This window comes from Cibotium barometz, chromosome 19 (assembly GCF_041138505.1).
Source record: "Cibotium barometz isolate CiBa-2024 chromosome 19, ASM4113850v1, whole genome shotgun sequence".
NCBI classification, from domain to species: domain Eukaryota; kingdom Viridiplantae; phylum Streptophyta; class Polypodiopsida; order Cyatheales; family Cibotiaceae; genus Cibotium; species Cibotium barometz.
In genome coordinates, this window is record NC_141064.1 from 20,520,664 (window position 1) to 20,542,774 (window position 22,111).

The following is a 22,111-nucleotide window of genomic DNA, read 5'->3' on the forward strand; positions in this document are numbered from 1 at the left end:
AAACATACAATGTATATTGAAACTAATCCCCTTACTTGCAATTTTTTTGTGGTTGAGTATGTGTTGAAAGCAGATTTGATATTGGGGCATAAATGGACCATTGCTGCCCAAGCACCACTATGCTTTGCTATAGCGATAGAGTCATCATGATGGTCAACGAAAAAAAGTTAACAATACCATACTGCAAGGAAGGCGATCCTACTTTAATGGATTTCTATGATGCTGAATGCAAAAAGTTACAAGCCTCTTCCACAAACGCCCCTCTACATAATGACCTCATATCTGCGCCTACAACCGACTCCGTTAGATGCCAAAACCTTGCAAAATCAATAGCTACTCCTGAAGAAGTTCCCACAACTCAACCTTCTATCTCTAACAAGGAACTCAAAGGAAAAACCTTGGAGCCTATGCATCTTCATCGACAAACCTCATCAAAGGAGACAACCACATGCTCGAAGGCCTTGTCATCAACAACCACTCAACAAGAGACTCTAGCCTGGAAAGCAACTAAGATGGGTACATATGACAAAAAGATGCTAGTAACAATGCCATATATGTGATTCAAGATGGACTACAAATCTACACAGATGGGTTTTGGACACTTATGGACTAGAACCCAACTTACATGATGGAAAGCCATTTTTGGCTTAGAGCTCCAATGAAATGGGTAATTATATTAGCTATCGATCAATAGACTTGTGAGAGAGTGGATGGGTGGGCTTGTTCTCATTCTCATTTAATAGATGGAAGAGATTGTCATTTGTTGATGCACCTTGGAGAAGGCATGTTTGCGGCATTGTGTTGGTACATGCTTCAAGGACCTTGCTTCAAAGGCCATTGCATCTCAAAATTTTCTCTGTGAACAAAAGAGAAATTCAAGACGGTTGGTCTGATAGGGTCTCGAGAGACCTTCGACGAAACGTTACACCAACTAAAAATAAGATTTATTAATTAATTGAATTTCATTTTTCACTCATTGTAGTCCCCTATATAAGTTCATTTTTTTACACATTGTAGTCCCCTATATAAGTTCATTAATTAATTGAATTTCATTTTTCACTCATTGTAGTCCCCTATTTAGGGTCAAGTAATTAATCACAACAGGTGCAAAGTAAAGATGGTATGATCATAATGTGAAGGCTAATGCGTAATAATTAATTAATAAAGGTGAAAAACGACACGCGGAGAACAACTAACTGGGTTGTGGTCACGTCCCTCCATCGCCAAAAACACAAGAAGAAAGAATTACAGGAAGAGCCGCGGGGTTTAGCCTCTCCTCTGCATACGAGAATGCCTAATCGAGCGGATTAATATTAAACGGCCAACCCTTATCAGATTTAGCATCTCTATCCGAATCGATTTACGTAAGGACCCATGATTAATCTCATTGTTTGAGGTCAGTGAAAGGAGCGCAATGGGGGAGACCGTTGCACAGACTCAATCGTCAGCAGAGCCATGGCCTTCCCTTGTCAAGTACAACAATGCCACTGTTGTCACCACCAAGGATCCCCCAAATGACAAAAAAACTGTAAAACTCTTTGTTAATCTACACTGATTAACTAATCAATCTTCATAATTCTTTAAAAAAAAATGCTTAATCCCTTTTATTGCATGGCTCCTTTCATTTATTGCTGAAGCCCTATGGTTAATCACAATCATTCTCAATCAAAGGAACTTTAAACTGCAGTCAATCTCGATCAATGGATCTACTGTCTTTCACTTTAATTATAAGAAGATAATATTTTGTTAAAAGATAGTGGAGTTTTAATTTGGGCATTTTGGTCAATTTCTGGTTAATATTGATTGCCCTATATGCTATTTATACATAAAGGATATAATGATGATTATTACTTTAATTTTATTGGTTTTATACAATAGAATTTGTATTGAAAGGGATACATTGGTTGAATAAAATTTATTTTAATTGCTTGAGAAATAAGCCTCAAATGTAAGGGAATAAAATAAGGGTGGGATTGTTTTTTATTCTTTATTTTGAGAATATTAGGTTTAATATTTGCAAGAGATATATTGATTGGTTATTTTATTTTATTTTATTTTATTTTTATTGTTTGCAGGGGAAAAAACTTTCTCAAGGAGAGCAGCAAAGACCAAGCATAATGCAGACAGAGGATGTCCTTGATTCCCTTCTCCCTCCTAGGCAGGTTTTTTTAAAATATAGGTTTTTTTAATAAAAATAGAATAAATAATTTTCCAACTTGTGAGCAAAATGGTAGTGGAATAAAAAAAGAAACCTTCATAACCTTAATTAAAAATTTGTTTGCATTTTTTTAATTAATTAACAGGATATGGGCTGATAAGGGAGTAAAGTATGTCCAACATGTATCAAGCTCCCCTGCTACAAGGCTAGATGTGGTTAATCTTCAGGTAAGACAATTAATAAACAAGATTAAGCATAGTTTTGATGCTAAACTTAAAATCTTGATAAATATATTTACATAGCTTTGATTGATTTATCTGTTTTCTGATACCCTGAAATAAATAATTTGAGTGAGTTATAGGAAAAGCTGGATCAGGAGCTGCAACGCAGGCAAGCTCGTGAGACTGGGATTTGCCCCATCCGAGAAGAGCTCTATGCTCAGGTTTAGCTACTATGAAATGATAATATCAATAGTTAGCTAGCTATATAAAAATAACAATTTAAAGTGTAATTTGCAGTTTTGATCAACGGCTCCTTTCTGTGAAAAAATCAAATATCCTAGGTTTTTTCTGTGTGTTTTTTAAAATAAAAAATTGGGCTTATGGGAACTTCAAAAAATTAGAAGAAAAACAGAAAATTATTTTTAGCCCCCCCCCCCTCTCTCTCTCTCTCTCTCTCTCTCTCGATTGGGTGTATAACCCTCTAAGTCGACGTAAAGCGACTCCGTCTCCGTCTCTCCAATAAAGGCAGGCCTCTAGAAACAAATATATTTTCATGTACAATGGAGCTCATTTTAACTTTGCATGTTCCTATTTTTGAAATTGCAAAGGTTGATTTGTTTTAGTTATATTTTAGATTAATTGTTGCAAAATTTTCAAGAAACCTAACAAAAAAATTTTCAAGAAACCTAACAAAAAAATTGCAAAGGTTGATTTGTTTTAGTTATATTTTAGATTAATTGTTGCAAAATTTTCAAGAAACCTAACAAAAAAATTCAAGTTCTATGATTTATTGAGAAAAATTGTCCTATATAGTAATTTATGACCAAAATGGATATACTGTTAAGTCTTTAATATTATGATGTTGAGATTGTAAATTCAATCCAAGCCATTGATTTGTATGATGGAATGTTAAAGTGATATGTATGCCTTTTGGGTTATTGGTATATACTTGATGCCCCCCCCCCCCCCCCCCAACACACAAACACGCACACACAAACCCCCCCACTTTTTGTAAATGTTGCAGTGCTTTGACGAGCTCATCCGTCAAGTGACTGTAAATTGTGCAGAGCGGGGCCTCTTGCTCCTCCGCGTGCGAGACGAGCTTCGAATGGTAAATATATGCAAGTCATTGAACTTCATAAACATGGATTAAAGCCCAAGTTTGAGTCCTTCTTGTGAGGCATTCTTATGTATTCTTAAGGACTTCACACACTATAATGATGTTGTTATGGATGATATGATGGGATGTGAAAATAGCTAATGAAAGGGTGGGCAAGATTGTTCATCATCAATGGCTAAGTGTGATTAAGTGGCAAGTGTAGAAAGGCCTTTAGTATGCACACATAGTTTTGATGTGCAAGGGAAATGTCTTGTGAAAGATTAGTCAATGATGGTTGAAGGTTTCTCTTATTCTATGGCAAGTGCATGAAGGTACTTTGATCCCATATTTTGTTCAGTAGGATGTGAGGGTTGGTTACATATATATGTGCAAATCCATTTTGACTATCTCACTATATGGATATTTGTTGGATGGATGCATTGTAGTAGCAAGCCTAAGGGTGTTGATGGACTTGTGGATCCATGAAATTCATGAAAGATCCCATAAATGGACAAGGGGTGAGAAGTGACTGTGTCAAGAAGCATCACATGTTCATTAACATTTCCCCATCGTTTCTAAGCCTCTTAACCCTCTGAGGATCTACACACACTTAAGAGCTTGACAAAAAGTAGGAGCTAGTCTGATGCCTACTTCGTCCTCTCCATTCATAGACCCTTATACACTGACTCTTGGTATTGTCCTTAAAAAGAAGAAGGGGTTAATTGCTATAGATGCTAGGGTTCAAACGAGAAGTACTTGTGCATTGACAAGCCAAGGTGTTACCTCGGATTGTTTTTTATTTTCTTTTTGCAATTTCTTTTTGCAAAAGAAGAACACACACTCTTTCACCCCTTTGTGGAGTGAGCGGGAAGGGTGGGCCAAAATGAAACCCACAAGGAGAAGGGTGACCCATTAAACCACCCGGCCATTGTCCCCACCGTGGGGACCTCCCACCCATGAGTTCTTTTTTTAATGATCTTATGATTTTTATACCTTTATTGTCATGCTATGGCAAATAGAAGCCCTTTTAATTATCTCTTCTTATGCCTAGAAATGGCATAGTGAAAATGCTAATTCTCATACTTTTAAAAGTTACAATGACCTTGGACATCTAACACATTATTATTATGCAAAAAAAAAAAAAAAATTGTCCCTTACAGACAATTGCAGCATATCAAACGCTTTACGAGAGTAGTGTAGCATTTGGATTGAGAAAAGCTTTGCAAGCAGAATGTGGAAAAGCTAACATGGAGGCTCGGATTCAGCAGGTACTCATTTCGATCGTCCATTCATCATAGCATTTTTACGAAATTGCCATCAAATTTTGTAATCGGTTATTAGATTTCGCACTAATTGTAAGCTAATTATTGGACTTTGTGATAAAATCTAAGCTTTTGGGCATCATTACATTGAGAGATTGTCATCATAAATATGAGCTCCTTCTTGTTAGATTTTCTATTTTATTAATCCTAGATTAGGCGTGTTATATTTGACCCATCACTGTTTGTCTTGTACAGTTAGAGACTGAAATCAAAGAATTGGACCGCCAAGTTGCTGATTGGAAGGTTCTCTATATCTCTTTTATTAACGATTAGGTGCAAAAAAATGCTTGCTTAGGCTAGTTATCTGACCCATTTCTTCTTCTTGTTGCCAAGTACAGAATAAATGTGATCTCATTGAGAAGAGAGAGAGTGAGAGAAAGGCTTATGACGACAAAAAGCACGCAGAAGAAATTACCTACTACACAAAATCCAACAAGCAATTGAAGACTCAATTGGAAGCCTTCTTAGCTCCAGCCAAGAAATAGCCAATGTTGTCTACACATTTGCTCCTTAGACTTTATTCTTTACAAAGAATCACTTGTAATCAACTCTCATCTACTCATCCTTACCTTAACCCATAGGTTAACTTCACAAAAATTACAATGCCCAAATGGGGTTTACCATTGCTAAACTTGAGAATGTGCTCATACAACACACATCGGCTTCACTACTTGTCTGCCGGAGTGGCAGGGATGCAGAAAGCCATTGGATAGTTAATCACTAAAAATGTACTTAGTACATGTGCATGTTTTGTTCATTATAGAGTAAGACAATGTATTCATGTACACCATCCATATTTTTCACCCTTTTCCAACAATCTCATAGAATCAGAAACCAGTCATGATAGTTTCAACATCATGACTTTGTTTGCAAATTCATGGCCAAAAAGATCATATAATCAGCTAGCTCCCTATTACCCAAATAATGGATTTCTTAGGATAATACTTGAGCATGGTAGACTTCATTAATGAGCAACATTCTACCAATCACATGAGAGCACATGCAAATGCTTCAAATAAAAAAGTTCACTTTAGTAATGTCAACAGTGAATGCTCATACGTTGGCCCTTCTACCCTGTGAGATCTGGCACTCGTTCATTCGTTATATTCCACTTACATTCATATGGAAATTGTAGCTGTTTCAACAGATCACACTACGAAAATGCACATGTTTCAAAGCTACAGATGACCTCCATATTTCAAATTCAATACTTACATCAAAAAAGCAAAATTTGAAATCCTTGCATATCATCTAACTCAAACCAATTCTACACTACCACGAGCAAGGTTACAATGAACCTACCTAATTGATGAACAACTGTAGCATCTAGGCTTGTCTTAGTTGAGAGGACAAGTAGGATGGCTTCAAATCTGTTCGGGGAGATCTCATGTGCAAAGCCAATAAGTTCAACTTGTTTTTGCCCGTTACAAGTCTGTCTATGCCCCTTTCACAAGAGTGGGAAAAGCACACCTATACATTAAACTTACATAAGAGAAGCCTATAAATTAATCTTACATAAGCTAAAACACCAAAGGGTGCATAAGCTATAACACCAAGAGGTGGTTGACTCATAGATTGCCAATAAAACTCAGTATCTAGTAAGCAAAGTTTGGCAAAAACAAAGGAAAGAGAAGAATATTACACTGTAGCCCTTAGTAGGCAAGCACAACTCGCTATTTATAGATAAAAGTACTATTTATAACTAAAAACTACATCTTTACAAACAAGAAGTTAATACATCCCCTTGACAGCTGTAATCATAGATTTGCATCGACAGAATCCCCTTCTTAAGTGACTTACCTAGGGATCACAAGCAAGCTCCTCCTAATGCCAATAGAAAAGCCTCCATAGCCTACATTTCATGTGCGATGTTACGGGACACTTCATACTAACATAGCACCTCAGTGCATGGAGATGGCTTTCCCAATTAGGAGACTTGCAAGCTGTATTCATGCAAAAGAGAGTTAAGCAAATAGTTGTTTGACATGATTTGTTTGTGTAATTCAAAACCCAAAACATACTTCCTTACACAAGCGAGGTGAGTAATTGTGTTAAAAAGGTCAAAAAGAAAAATAGGGGTATTTTATATGTTTTGGTGTAGGTATTGGACCCTGACTACAGTTGGATGCAGCAGCATACAACCCTTTTACACCAACCCAGTTTCGCCATGTAGATGGAGGCAGCATCAGGAGATGCTTGTGAATCCTCCCCTAAGATGCCAAAGTTCATGCCCGTGATGTCAAAGGAAGTGAGTGGTGCCTAATGTGTGAAACTTAAAACAAATAAGAAGTCGCTCACAGACTCTATGCTTGAATGGATTGCAGCAGTAAAGACCACCCATCGATAATTACTGCCTTTGAGGGAAAGCAGGACGTAGACATTCCAGATGGCATTCTCATTCACATAATTTGATGGAAAGACTGGCAGTTTAACAGCAAGATATGCTGCGAAAACAAGACGTATGGAGGAGACCCAACAAGATTAATGGAACATGAGAAGACCTTGTATTATACTCCCTGTGGCAAAGGTGGGAGCCTTCCACTCCCAACACATTGATAAGAGCACACTTTGTTACAAAAGATAAAACCTCCGTCTTCAGGGCTCATCAACCTGATTCAGGCCGTGGTCTTCACACACAGAATGCACATACCTGAACACAGAAAGCATCACCTACTAACAATAACTTCCATTGTCACACTATCCTGTGGCATTTTGCTGCCATAGATTGATGACATCTGTGGCTTGATTCAAGAGGAGTATGGTCTGTTTCTTGGATATCCACTTCTTGCTTTCTAACTTCGTCTTGATCTCTTCCCACGCATCTTTTCGGGGCCAGAAGTAGTATGAGCTCAGAGGAACAGTCCCGTGACCCGGAACGACATGGTCAAGTCCAATCCCAATATTCTTCTCCATCCACACAAATCGCAGCATGACTTGCTGCTTTTTAGAGTTTGATTTTGCTTTCTGAAAACATGGCAGCAAAATTTGAGCTCTCTCTCTCTCTATACCCCTCCCTGCACTCCCCTTGGCCCCTATACACACACACACATCAACATCATGACCACCACCATCACACACACACACACACACACACACACTTCAATATCATGACCACCTCATCAACATCACCACTACCATTACCATCATGGTGGTCATGATCACCCTCTCACCACCACCTCCTCATCATCCCCATCACATCTCTCACTCTTTACACACACACACACACACACAAAAACACATCATCTTCACCACCACAACCATCACCACCATCACCAACACCTCACCTCACCGTCATCATAATCACTCTCAAACCACCACCCATTCACGTGCCACATTGTACCAGAATAATAGACCATCGTGATTAGCAGATTTCTTTATATAACGTGAAGAAAAATGCCTTCCAAAATGTTATTCTTTTAAAGGGGATCGATTCTACACTAGGGCGATGATCCAAAAAAAAAAAAGAGGGGAGAAAAATCTTCTTGCGAAGCCAAAACCCTAGAAGAGGGAAACACATAGCTCAGGTTTCTGATAGGGGTACCTGTGGGCGAGGAGGGAACGAAGAAGGCGAGGTGGGCGCAGGGGCGAGAGAAGAGTCGAGGTCTGCAGATGCTGCCGCAGCGATAATGCATTTGCCTGTGTTGTTTTTAAGGGGCCCTGCTGCAACAAGGCGAGGCTGGGAGAAGCTCGACCCACGTCCAACAACGGAGTGCGAGGAGGACAGCGATGGCGACAGTGAGCACGAAGAGGTCGCTGCGTGCATACACACCACACAGGACGCCATGGCCACCACAAGCTCGTTCCCTCTTTCTCCACTCTATCTACTAGGGTAGGGTAGGGGTGGATGCACACGCTTTGGCCGCGCACGTTCAAAATCTCACTACCCATTGAACAAATAATCAACCCAAGTTGACAACCCTTCAACGAGTCCTCAACACCTTCATCTCATACTTTGTTGCTCTTTTCCTAGCTCTGACTCACATGTTCCCGTTTGCCTACTTTTCCAAGTACCAAAACTGGTGCATTGCATGTGCGATAGTATGATGAGCGTATGATGGTGGTACGAGCATGCTAGGAGTCGATGCCTTGGTCTAGAGTGATGTTGATGAGGAAACAATTGGGGTCTAGAGTGATGTTGGGGAGACAGTTGGGGGGCGGAGAGACCAAAAACCAACACATGCCCGAGCCCAATTCTCAGGTACATGCATAACTGCCTCAAGAGTTTGCACATTGACACATTTGGATCTTTGCCTCCAATAGCATGAATTCTCTTTTACACCATAAAAGTTCCTTCTAAGCCAGTCTGAGTTGAGTTTTTGGATTTACACCCTTGGCTTTTGCCAGCAATTGGGGAGTTTGGCTAGGTAGTTGGGGGGGGGGGGGGGGGGGGCTATAGATGCTGCATTGAGGAGACCATCCAACAAATTCTATATTTCTTGGAACACATATAAGGAGATTCCTAAGGTAATGAAAGAGGGACTTTGTGCGCTTGGGAAGATAGAAGTAAAGTTAGCTTTTAGGTCTTCTCTTGGAGCCTATTCTCAATGTGGGAGGTTTGGGCACTTTGTAAAGCAGAGTGAGAAGGGTTTAGAAGACATAATTAAAAAAAAGGACTCTGGAGATGAGAATGAGGTTGACAAGGATAATGAAGGGGACTATTTGACTACTAAAAAGTACCCTAAAGGGAAGGAGGTTGGGGCATATACCTAGGCTAACATCTAATGGGGAAAACTTGATTTACAAGAAGAGTATTAGGCTATGATGGTCAACTACCTCATTGATCAAGTTCAGGTTAGATATAATGCTATTTTTCTCATTCTTGATTATCATGGAAGGTAGTGCTTTAATATGCCAACACCTCAAGCACAGAGGAATCTTGGGTTAAAGATTGGATATGGGCTAGTGAGGCTTCTCTTGTTAATCTTGGATATGCTCACAATTGGGTCTCAATTCTTCTAGCGTATTGAGTCTTAGTTTTTGGACGCTATTGGTAGTTGAAGAGGAGGATTTGATTGTTAATGTATATATACTGATCAAGAATGACGGGTGCAAGGAGTTATTATATATGCAATCATAATTGAACTTACAAAGATAGATAAACACTCAATTAACTCAATTTCACGACCAGTTTAGAGTAGCAACACACCAATGGTGATGAACATAGAGATAGATAAACACTCAATTAACTCAATTTCATAGCCAATTTAGAGTGGCAACATAGCAATAATGAAGATAGAGAAACTTGCTATTATGATAATGATAAAGATAGATAAACACTCAATTAACTCAATTTCAGGGCCAATATAGAGTAGCAACATAGCAATAATGAACATACAAAAAAATTGCTTTTATGATAACGATAAAGATAGATACGTAAAAACACAAAAACTAGGGAGATTGTCTCAATCCCAAAGGTGATGGAGGCTCTCTAAACATACTACTGAGGAGTCTAATTGCACTCTAATTACTTCTCCTTAATCATTCTCTTATTAAACTAGATAATGGTATTTATAGTGAAGTTACTATGATGGAGGGCCAACTTATAGGAACCTTATCTCTCCAACCTTGAATGGAGATGCAATTTTAAGGGCATAAGCATCACATAGTGCTCTCTAAATTTATAGAAGAAAGTTTTCTAAAAAAATTCATTGATTTTGCATAGTAAGGCACCCCTTGTGAAAGTTTAGGGAGTGATTTTCTCTCAAATCAAAGGGTGCAATATGTCCTCAAGGTGTCTTTCAAATGTTAACCACATTCCAGACTCCAATCATTGTATAATATTCGCCCACATAAAATTAAGTGATAGAAGTTACTTTTCCAATAATCTATAGAGGTTGCAGCTATGGGCATAACCTTATGCAAAGTTCGCTACCATGCCGCCCTAGAGAACATAGTGCAGCTTCCAAAGATCTCTCCAATCAAATCACTTTGTTTAACCTATAAAGTAGAGAGAACATAGTGCAGCTTCCAAAGATCTCTCCAATCAAATCAGTTTGTTTAGCCTATCAACCAAAGAAAACATAGTGCAACTTCCAAAGATCTCTCTAATAATGAGAGAGAACATAGTGCAACTTCCAAAGATCTCTCTAATAATCAGAGAGAACATAGTGTAACTTCCAAAGATCTCTCTAATAATCAAAGCACAACATAGATAGCAAGGAGAATCGAGCACTGCCAAGATAGCAAGGAGAATCAAGCACTACCACTAGGATAAAGTTGAAATGGGATTCATACCTTTACATGGTGATCATTCATTGTACATCAAGAAGGAAGGCAACAACCTTTGTTTAGTTTTTCTTTGTGTAGATGATTTGAACATAACCGACAACTCTCTTGAAATGATGATAGAAACAAAGACACGGTTATTCAAAGAGTAAATTTGAGATGAAGGATCTCAATTCCAATTTATTACATCTTGGGAATTGAGGTAACCAAATATGAAAATTGACTTTATTGTGTCAATCAAAGTATGTAGAATAATATATATTGAGGAAGTTCAAAATGGATCCATGCAAACCAGTTACAGCACCAATGGAGGTGAATGGTAAGCTTTGGAATGATTTAAAGGTACATATTTTAATGTAACTTTGTACAAAAATGGATTCTTTAATCGACTTGACCATTACTAGGTCAGATATCACACATGTTGTAAAAACCAACTTGGGCAAATAGAAACAACTCATTGGAATGCATCCAAGAGAGTATTGAGATATGTGCAAGGAACAAAGGAGTATGGAGATATGTGCAACTAAACAAAGGAGTATGGAATTCGATATGATGGAGATCAAGTGAACTTACATGAATTTGTTCATTGTTAGGCCATTTGAAAACATCAAATTACTTAGTAGACTATTGAGCCACTGCAAACAATCTTCCTTAGCAATTATGTGATTTTTTTGATTTGTGATGCACCACCCCCTTTAGCTCCTCTATGAACTTGTCTCTGTTGTCAACTTGTCTCCAAGGTAAGAAGCAAAGTTTCACCGTCTCTTTTACTATTTCTTAGATGGAGTGATGTGTATGCCTATCCCTTCTCTTCTTCTTCACTGCCCACATCTATGGGTATTTCAGATTTATTGCTATAAAATCTTGGCATCTTAGGCACTTGTGATAAAAGACTATGTGCGGTTGGCTTTACCAACGCTTAGAAACCGTTCAAATGTTGCAGTAGTGGTAGGTCAAAGTATGTTGTGTGAATGCATTTGATGGAGAAGAATGTAATTAATTACAAAATCTAAAATAAAGTAATGATGAAGATTGCACCCTAATGTTTTTGGATGCTATCTAATCAGTAATAAAAGAGCCTAACCCGGATTTTGCAATGCATGTAGGTGGGTAGGGTATTTAAAAGAAGTATTGAATGCATGTATACATGCAAGAGGAAAAGAGGCAAGATGTTGAGTCTTTCTAAATGTGTTTATAAGTTTATAGGTTGAAACTGGAAAAAGGGGGATTGATATTGGTTGTTGTAGAAACAAGTTTATGTGAAGCTAATATTGATGGTTTGATGAGGAAGTCTTGTGTATGTGTATTTTGTAGACTTTGAAGAAATTAGGGTTCTTGAATTTTTCTTGCTTCACAAACAAGGTCATATTACCTATAGGTAGCAATGGTTTGAGGTTAGGATTCAATATCTCATACTTCATTAGATGGATCATGATCTTAGACTTCTTCACCTAGCTTCCTCCAAGGATAACATCCTCATCATCTAGTAGTGCTTGTGCAGGCACTATCTGGAACTTGCATTACAATGGATTAGATGCAAATGTAAACAATTTGTGTAAAACATCCCAATTTTTTTATAACATGATTTTTTGCGAGATGTATCAACATATTAGTCTTTTCAAGTACAACCTGACTACTAGAATCATTCACAATGACATTGATACAATGTTGTGACTTGTTTTTTAGTTTATAAGAGTTCCATGTTCCACCTAATTTTTCTCGACTTGTTTTTGTGTTCATAAGAGTTCCATGTTCCACCTAATTTGTCTCGACTTGTTTTTGAGTTCATAAGAATTCCATGTTCTGCCCAATATCTTGACTAGAAATTTTAAACATGTCTTAATAGGTGGGTTTCTTGACAAATATTTTCACTTTTTACACTCAAGATTTTGGATTGTAACCAATGGTTGATGTTTCTTATGATGTGACTTCTCAATTTGTTCATCATAGATCCTAAATAGATTGGTCTAATCTATAGTTAGTTCTAACTCTAGATAATACCTACCTTGGGTGTATCACATCTATGGTTCCTAGAAAATTCAGTTTTTTAAAAGTTTGACTATGGAAGCAGAGTATACAAACTTGATAGACTTGAATAGAAATTCTTGCCCATCTGATTTATCGCTAGTCTCATCTCCAAATAATCATCCACCCATGGGGTGCAAAATCATACATCAACATTTAGGATTTGGTTGTCCTTCCTAAGATACACAAGATTTGTAGATCAATTCATTTATAAATTAATTATATGCAAGTCTTGTTCCCTCATGAATGGTCATCCTAATTTCACACAATTAATTTATAGAGATCAATTGTGCAAAAGTCTTGTTCCCTCATGAATGATCAATTTGATACACATGATTTGTAGATCAATTGGTAATGGTCATCCAAATGTCACACATTGTACGAATCACGTTGTTTAAGAAAGTTCATCACCACACATGTATGATGATATGTGAAAGAAAAGATCTTGATTTTTAGATCATTTTTAGGTCACATGTATGATGATATGCAAAAGAAAAGAACTTGATTTTAGGTCATGTATGATACCCATTGGCCATTCCATTAGCTATTTTGGTAATTAAATTAGTGTCACCCCAACAACTCCATCTAGGATAGCTTGGTTATAATAGGGTCACTAACACCTCCATCTAGATAGCTGTGGCTTCCTAAACCTTGTACATAAGTGGTAAGGTTGCATTGGAATCATCTTGCCTAAAATAATTGCCAAGTTTTTTTAATGGTATTTTATCCATATTTTGTTTCTCAAGTTTCTCAATGCCACTAGTCTTGCTTGGGTGTCTATTCAGTAGCAATAATATTTCCTACGCTCAAATTGCCACCCATTTCTTTGAAATAACATCTTAATAGGCATGGTGATTTTTAAAGATAGGAATGCAATGGAGTTCTACAATATCTCTCGAGTACCCTCTCACATTCTATTCATGATCAGTGGAATTACTTACCGGTGATTGAGGTATCATTCGATTCATGATCGGTGGAATTACTTATTGGTGATTGTGGTATCATTCCCACAAGCACATGCCATCCTCAATTAAGAATTATTGACATTAAGTTAAGTTTTGAATCTCTTTTGATCTCTATTCAAGCATTTGGTTTACTATATCAAAAAAAATTATAGGCTGCTAGATTGGTAATACATTTGGATGGGCTCTTCTCTGATTTTTATAGGGTAAGGCGCTAGGTTGGTAATACATTTGGATGGGATCTTCTTTGATTTTTTAGGGTAAGCTGCTAGGTTGGATGGATTCTTGTAGGTATTCTTTGATTTTGTAGGCTGCTAGGTTGGTAATACATTTGGATGGGTTCTTGCATTCTCTGGTTTTTGTAGGCTTCTAGGTTAGTAATACATTTGGATGTACTCTCTCTCTTTGGGTTCTTGTAGCCTTGATCTTACACTTGGGTACCAAATTAGTATCTTACTTTAGATAACTTATTTCTTGTTTAGGACTAGGATTGTTCATTTTTGTGCTCTTTTGGTGTTGCTTCAAACATAAACTATGGTATTGCTACACTATAATTTGTTGAACCTTTCCAATATTGAATCTATTATATATATGGTAGTACTACTCTGTGAGGTCATGCATTTATGCCATGGGCACTATAGTTTATTGAACCTTTCCAATATTGAATCTATTAGGTGTATGGTAGTACTACTCTGTGAGGTTATGCACTTATTCCATGGGCACTTTTGTCCCATTGGGCTTTTCCCCATGGCCATCCAAGTGTGAACATGCACCTTAGGGTTAGCTAATATAAAAGTAACAACATTCATATTTTCGGGTTTATTACTCATTTGTACTTTCTTTTTATACTTGTAGAGAGCATCATCTCTCTCCTTTGAGCTTTCCAATCTCTCTCACTCTACACCCTTGTGTTCTTATCTTTAAGCATTATGTGTGTGTGAGTCTAACTCTCTATTATGTGTGAGCTAACATCAGCTGTATCAGAGCAAAGCTTTTTTCATAGCTTGGTTTCTGGATTTCATCGACACAGTGTTCAAGATTTCCATAGCTTTGCCTTTTGGTTTTTAGCAGGTTGAAGCTCTTCAGTGGTGGTGGTGTAGCTTGAAGTTTTTCATTGAAGCTTTTTTTCCCTATGAAACAATGAAGAAGACTACCTCTTCTTGAACCAACTCTTCTACTTCAAATAAGAGTATGGTTGTAGTCATTTCTTGCCACCACTGTGATTTAACATCCCATAAGAGATACGGCTACATGATGCAACTATAGCAATAGTCGGCTTCTTTTTTCATAGGTGGATCGTTTCACTAAGTCAAATTGTTTCAATAGCTCGCTAAATGATATGGATCCACTTTTTCGTTGCTTTAACTAGTGGGCAACACATGGTGGATAGAATCACCCGTTTTTTATCGTTTTCATCTCGAATCCTTTTCGGGTCTATGATTGTTTTCAAGTTTACAATTGATTGATCCAACTGGTCAAATTGACCAATTCCACTTTTTGATCGTCCTTTTTTTAAATTGATTCTAGTTATCAATGATTCCACTCAGTAGAATTTCTTGATTCCACTTTTTTTAACGATTCCAAAAGTTGGATCGTTGAGTGATCCAACTTCAACGATCCTACCCCACTGATCCTTCTCCCTGATGATCCTAACTCGGTGATTGTCATAGCTACAGCTTGGGTACTCATGTTTTCAACATAGTATATGAGAGCCCCCCCCATCCCCATAGCCATATCACATTAATCTATTTTCTTGCATTAGCCATCCTCCTTCCTCATTAGTTTAATCTCGTCTCATTTTCTTGCATTAGCCATCCTCCATCCTCATTAGTTTAATCTCATCTCATTAGTCACTAATCACTTGATTAGTGCAATCTTATCCTCTTATCCCCATAGCCATCTCACATTGCTCCATTTTCTTGCATTAGCCATCCTCCATCCTCATTAGTTTAATCTTATCTCATTAGTCATCACTTGATTAGTGTAATCTTATCTCATTAGTCATCACTTGATTAGTTTAATCTTATCTCATTAGTCATCAATTGATTAGTGTAATCTTATCCTCTCCACCTCCCTGTAGCTTAGGTTTGTAAGAGTTGGTTCTCCTCACACACACCACCATTTTCCAAGTCTTTTTAGGGGCATCTTCAGCACCTCAAGGCATTGCTCCCTCTCTGTGGAAATAGCAAAAATCGCTACTATTAGCCCGTACTATGCATAATTGCATGCCGCCTAGTATTTTGATCCATTCATAACCTACTTATCGAATTACCCTAATTCCTTTTGGGTGTGCTTAGAGCATGGTATAAGGAGCTGACAACTGAAATTTGAGCTCATTTCATCCATGGGTGTGAGCATAGGAAGTTGAAAATCAATCGCTTGTTTGACAAAGATTTTTGTTTTTAGGGTTTATATGCGAGCTGCATGTGCCACTTCTCCTCAACTAGATCAACATTCCTATACAAAATGGCCCATCAAAATTTGAGGGTGCAAGCTCAATTGAGGCCTCCATTCTCTCATTCACTTAATCACTATGATTAAGGCTTAATTAAGATTATTAATAGCTAATTAGCTTATTTAAGCAAAAAATAGAATTAGAATTTTCAAGTTTGGATTGTGTTTGGCACTTGCAATCATTGGGCAATCATTCACTTGCTTTCAAATAACCTCATTATAACTTGCTTTCAAATAGCCTCATTATAAATTGAAAACCCTTTTCATTGCTAGTCATGTACAAGAGACCCTCTCAATGGGACAATCATTCACTTGCTTTCAAATAACCTCATTATAACTTGAAAACTTTCATTGCTAGTCATGTACAAGAGACCCTCTCAATGGGGCAACAAGCACAATAAATCAAGTTGAAAAGTTCACTGGGGAAGAATTTTATACTTGGGCCACATAAATGAAGTATCTCTTAATGCACAAAAAGTTGTGGAATATCATTACAAAAAATGCCCAAATCACTATCCTAAGTATGCCAAAAGCACAAGTGCATGAGATGATCGCATTCCAAACCACGACATCCACACATAATGCATCAAAGGCATTTAAGGAAGTATAAAACTCAATCACCAAGCATTAAGCATAAGAGTCAAAGAGCATCAAGTCAACATAAAAAAAGCTATTAAAGAGCCAAAATTCAAGCCAAGGAGCAAAGATTAAGAGTGACGAAGCTGCACGAAGAAGCATAAAGGTAATCACACAAGGTCTTCATCAAGTAAAGCAGAGAAGACCAGAAGCACCTCACTTATCTAGGCAAGAAATCAACAAGACCTCACTACCCAAGCCTAATTTTCAGCCTACATGTGGTAAAAAGGGGTCACCATATGCCTAGACACCCATCTCATCTCATTTTTGTTGTTTCCACCACCTAAGTAGTTATGCTGGCACCAAGGGGAGGCGATGACATATTGTAACCAAACCTTACCACCTGAGAGTAGAAAATTAAGCACCTAGGGGTATTGGAGTTGTAAACCTCACAACCAATCACCTTGTAGTAGCTTAAGAATATGACACCAAGGGAGAGTGTTGAGAAATATGAGTGTAAGTCTAGCAAGATGCCACATGAGCAAACATGAATTATCCCACATGAGCTAACAAAGCTAAGATATACCCGCCTCATATAAATGGGGTCACTTTCAAATTAAGCAAGCTCTCAAGTCTTTCTACGAGTACAAGTCTCAATCTTGTAACCAAACTGAACTCTAAAGCTTACTTACATAACCACATATTGGGTGCTCATAATTTCTAATAATTTTTAGCAGTTTGTAGATTTTTTATAAGCACCAGTTGCTGTTGATGAACTAAATCAAACTAAAATCAAAACCATTTGATTTTAGTTCAATCTTACTTTTTGCATCTTCCCTTCTCAATTTCACTTTAGTAGTCAAGTATGGCCAACAACTCTGTAAATGATTTGTTTAGTATTCTTTTTAAAGAGCATAAATTAGATGAGTCAAATTACTCCTTATGGAGTTTTATGGTAAAAAATGTCCTTGTTGTACAAGGCTTATGGGGTCATGTCAGTGGTTATAAGATACCTCCCGTACTCTCCCTTATTTTGAGGTAGGGAGGGATCTCACTGGTAAGTAACACCCCAAGCTTTCTATGAAGATCGCCTAATCAGGAGAGCCAATCCTTGATTACTGATATACGAATACATTCATGGTCTTGGGGGTTTTATCTAATATTTATCTTTATTTTTGCTTTGGAAAGTACTTGACAAATCGAGTCCACCCTACCACCCACTTTCCAAATTCGAGATACGGTTATCTACTATGAGGTTTTTTAAGTAGTAAGCACATTGTTGGTATAGATGCATCGTAGAATAAGGTTCCTTAATTTAATTCCCTTTACTGGTTCCTTTATCCCTTAATGCCAACAAATTATTTAAAAAATGAATTGTAACACAATCTAGAAAAACATCCCTGGAAGTGCACCAAGTTGCGTAAAATCTAGGCATTGCAACCATGGCAATAAATTATCACATATTAGTAAGGTGAAATGTCCCCTCACTCACCTGCACTACCATGAAACCTATCAAGCTCAGGTTTGCGATCCCAGAAGGAACCCTTGCCCTACCTTGTGGTGGATTAACCATTATAGGCAGTTGCCCCAACTCCGTAAATGCTTAAGAGTTAGTTACCTTGGGTTGGGAAATACCCAGTTGCCCAATACCGATCACTTCGGAATGGTTATCCCCAAGAGAAAACATCCCTTGGTTTATTTTACTATAATTTTCGAATATATTACCAGTCTTGTCATAATCTTGCATTCATATTTCATGCATTAATCCATGCAATAAACATTCTTACCTAAGAAAAATAACCTTTTCTCTTTTCTTTTTATTTAATCAAAAAATTCCCTAGCTAAATGCGTCAGACAATCCCTTTTCTTAATCAAAAACTTCTAGGGTTTGGTCCCACATATACGATGAGGTGAAGGTCCAATAATTGCGGTTACAAGGAGGTGAGCCGGTCCTCCACTTCCTTGCAAGACATTTGCAGCTACTACTGTTATTTGAAGTTCCGTTGTAACCTCATCACAGTTAGCTACACTTGGACGCCTATGTCCGTGTTTTGCACATCCTCCACCACAAGCCATTATCCCTTGTTGTGGTTGAGCCTTCACTTGCTGGAAGTAACTCACTCCTCTTTGCGTGTACCAAAGAACAACAATTGATGCAAAATACTTGGGAGTCGAGTGAAAATCCTCTCTTAGGCAAAGTCAAAAAATAATAATTAACTAAGAGATATACTCAGAGCTACTTGGGGATTAAACCCACAATCGTAAGTTTCTCAAAATATTCTTCAACCACTAGGCTAGATGCATATTATATGTTTAATAATCAAGTTAAAGTTATTAACTTTAAATTAAGAGTGAAAAATAAAAGAAAGGGAGAGAGAGGGAGCGAGAGAGAGAGAGAGAGAGAGAGGGAGAGGGTGAGAGATATGGGAGCGGAGAGCAAGAGAGGTGGAGGTGGTTGGAGAAGAGACCAGAGAGAGAGAGAGAGAGAGAGGAAGGGAATGAGAGAGAGAATCCAGGAGGGAGGAGTGAGGGAGAGAGAGCGCACGAGGGGGAGAGAGAGAGAGAGAGAGAGAGAGAGAGAGAGAGAGAGAGAGATGTTAGCGAGGGGGTTGACAGGAGGGTGAGGGAGAGGGAGTGGTTGGTGGGTGGTGAGGGAGTGGCTAGAAGGGAGTGAGAGATTAGGGGTTGACGAGAGGGTAAGTGAGGGTGGCTAGAGAGGTAGCGCAAGGGAGTGACAGATGGTGAGGGGGAGGCACGAGGGAGTGACAGAGTAGGGGTTGAAGAGAGAGTGGTTGGAGAGGTAGTGAGGGAGTGAGAGCAGGTGAGGGGGAGGCATGCTCGAGGCACGAGGGAGTGAGAGAGGGTGAATGGGAGGCACGAGGGAGTAAGAGAGTAAGCTTGCGAAGAGAGGTTACGAGGGAGCGAGAGAGCGAGAGAGAGGTTACGAGAGAGCGAGAGAGAGGTTACGAGGGAGCGAGGGGGCGAGAGAGAGGGGGCGAGGGAGCGAGAGAGAGGGGGTGAGGGAAGCCATAGAGAGGGCGGGGGTGAGGGAAGCCATAGAGAGGGCGGGTGAGGGAGCGAAGAGAGGTTACGAGGGAGCGAGAGAGAGGGGGTGAGGGAAGCCATAGAGAGGGCGGGTGTCCATTGTTGAGAGGTGGGGTGGTTTTATAGGAGTAGGAGGGGGTTTGAAGTGTGTGTGAGTGAGGGAGAGGGTAAAGAAGCCAAGATGTGGCTAGCCTTGGTGGGAAAAAGAGGAAAAGGGGGGAAGAGTGTCGTGGGGGGCTGGTGGCCAGTGGGAGAAGAAAACAAGCGAAGGTGGGGGGCCAATAGCATCGTTGGGATAAGGGAGATGCGGGGGGAGGTCCAGGGAGATGCGGGGGAGGTCCAGCGCAGGGGGGCATTGTGGGGAAGGAGATGAGAGAGAGCAAGAAGATGTGAGGGGGCGATCTCCTCCTCCCATATATATAGAAGGATGTAAAATCATGTCTTTTTTTGTTGTTTTGGCATGAGAAGCTCCCCCACTTTTATATATAAAGACGGGATTTTAGATCCTTCTCCTTCAAGAAATCAAGATGTCTCTAATGACTCTATTTTTGACAGTCTTTTCTCTAGAACTAAGGATTTTGTTTGGTTAAATTTCCAAAGTGCTTTGAGATGGCATAACGATTTGCTCATCATCTAGGATATGGTTAGGACTAGGTACATAGGCTTTCAAAAGGCTTACATGGAATACATTATGGATTTTTAAACGAGGGGGTAGAAATAGCTCTCATAGGCTTGGCCATTGATTTTTTTGGTAATGACATAAGGTCCATAGTAGCGAGGGCTAAACTTTTTGTACTTTCCTAGAGATATTTTTTGGTAATGACATAAGGTCCACGGTAGCAAGGGCTCGGCTTTTTATACTTTCCTAGAGATATAGAGCTTCTTTTTGGACGTAACCTTAGAAAGACCATATCTCCTTTAAATAATTGTTAAGTTCTTCTAGCATCCACATAGTGCTTTTGTTTATCCTGGGTAGCTTTGATCTCCTTCTGGAAAGCTTTCATTTGTTGATCCAGTTCATCTAGGGTTTGTTTAGAGGCTTCTACTTTATTCATTGGATTAGACCAATTTAATGGTGTTATACATTCTCGACCATATAAAGCCTTGAAAGGGGAAATACCTATACTCCTATGATGATAGGCTGATTTATAGGCAAATTCTACCAATGGTAGGTAATGAAGCCATAGCTTTGGCTCATGATTGAAATAAGCCCTCAATGACTTAATCTACCCTTTCAATATGACCATTTGCTTTTAGATGATAGAATGTGTTGCAGTTTAATTGAGTTCTAATCCCCTCAAAAAAAGAGCGGTCCAAATGAGAAGTAAACTTTGTAACCCAGTCACACTAACGATCCTTTTTGGCAAACCATGTAGTTTGAATATCTCTTTGATGAATATTCTTGCAATGTCCATTGCCTTGAAGGTCTTTTTGATAGGGATTAATTGGGCTACTTTTGTCAACCTGGTCATATCCCCCTTTTACCAAAGGAAGGTTTGTGACAAAATCCATACGGGTACATTTCCACTTTATTTGAGGAATGTCTAGTGGGGGGTGCAACTTGCTTGGCATCTTTACCCTTTCAACCTTATTCTTCTGAGACAAGCTAAGCATTGCGTGACATACTTGAGCACATCCTTCTTTAATCCCGGCCAAAAGAAACTCTTTTGCAAAACATTCAGCATCTTCACATATCCTGGATGTCTGGGTGATGGTGCATCATATGCTTCACGTAGGATTCGATCTTTCAACTCTTTAATATTTGGTATGCACATCCTTAGTTCATAGAATAAGCATCCATCACTAAGAGTATAATCTTTGATTATCCTACTCTCTTTCTCATAGTGAGTTTTTTGGGCCATGAGTTGTAAAATATGCCCAAAGTACTCATCTAAGGCTACTTTGTCCTTCACTTTCATAAGTAAAGGGTTACATAGCATAGAGATTATAGACAAAGGACTTCCTACTCCATGCATCTACGACTACATTATCTTTTCTGTATCTGTATTTGATTTTAAAATCAA

General features: G+C 38.5%; 2 protein-coding genes across 3 annotated transcripts; one reads left to right on the forward strand and one right to left on the reverse strand.

The window, feature by feature from the left end:
* The first annotated feature begins 1,230 nt into the window (after window positions 1–1,230).
* Window positions 1,231–5,594, forward strand: LOC147628335 (28 kDa inner dynein arm light chain, axonemal-like). Of its 2 annotated transcripts, XM_086814151.1 has the most exons (8): window positions 1,231–1,528; window positions 2,076–2,158; window positions 2,304–2,385; window positions 2,520–2,600; window positions 3,404–3,490; window positions 4,639–4,746; window positions 4,996–5,043; window positions 5,139–5,594. In XM_086814151.1, the coding sequence occupies exons 1-8, from the start codon at window positions 1,415–1,417 to the stop codon at window positions 5,283–5,285; spliced, it is 750 nt and encodes a 249-aa protein (XP_086670277.1). In that variant the 5' UTR covers window positions 1,231–1,414; the 3' UTR covers window positions 5,286–5,594. The 2 variants fall into 2 exon arrangements, with proteins under 2 accessions (XP_086670277.1, XP_086670278.1); XM_086814152.1 differs by lacking the exon at window positions 3,404–3,490.
* A 1,687-nt stretch (window positions 5,595–7,281) lies between these two features.
* On the reverse strand, window positions 7,282–8,661 carry LOC147628336 (uncharacterized). Its single transcript, XM_086813424.1, has 2 exons — window positions 8,342–8,661; window positions 7,282–7,764 (listed from the first exon to the last, which is right to left on the reverse strand). Exons 1-2 carry the CDS (start codon window positions 8,582–8,584, stop codon window positions 7,498–7,500), a joined length of 510 nt encoding a protein of 169 aa, XP_086669550.1. The 5' UTR covers window positions 8,585–8,661; the 3' UTR covers window positions 7,282–7,497.
* Between the last annotated feature and the right edge of the window lie 13,450 nt (window positions 8,662–22,111).

What these genes read in the sequence shown, in the direction of transcription:
- LOC147628335 (XM_086814151.1), top strand. Translation starts at nt 1,415, where the DNA reads ATGGGGGAGACCGTTGCACAGACTCAATCGTCAGCAGAGCCATGGCCT. An exon ending in GATTCCCTTCTCCCTCCTAG is followed by an intron (nt 2,159 to 2,303) that starts GCAGGTTTTTTT and finishes ATTAATTAACAG; the next exon opens with GATATGGGCTGATAAGGGAG. An exon ending in TGGAGGCTCGGATTCAGCAG is followed by an intron (nt 4,747 to 4,995) that starts GTACTCATTTCG and finishes TGTCTTGTACAG; the next exon opens with TTAGAGACTGAAATCAAAGA.
- LOC147628336 (XM_086813424.1), bottom strand. Translation starts at nt 8,584, where the DNA reads ATGGCGTCCTGTGTGGTGTGTATGCACGCAGCGACCTCTTCGTGCTCA. An exon ending in CGTTCCCTCCTCGCCCACAG is followed by an intron (nt 7,765 to 8,341) that starts GTACCCCTATCA and finishes CCATGTTTTCAG; the next exon opens with AAAGCAAAATCAAACTCTAA.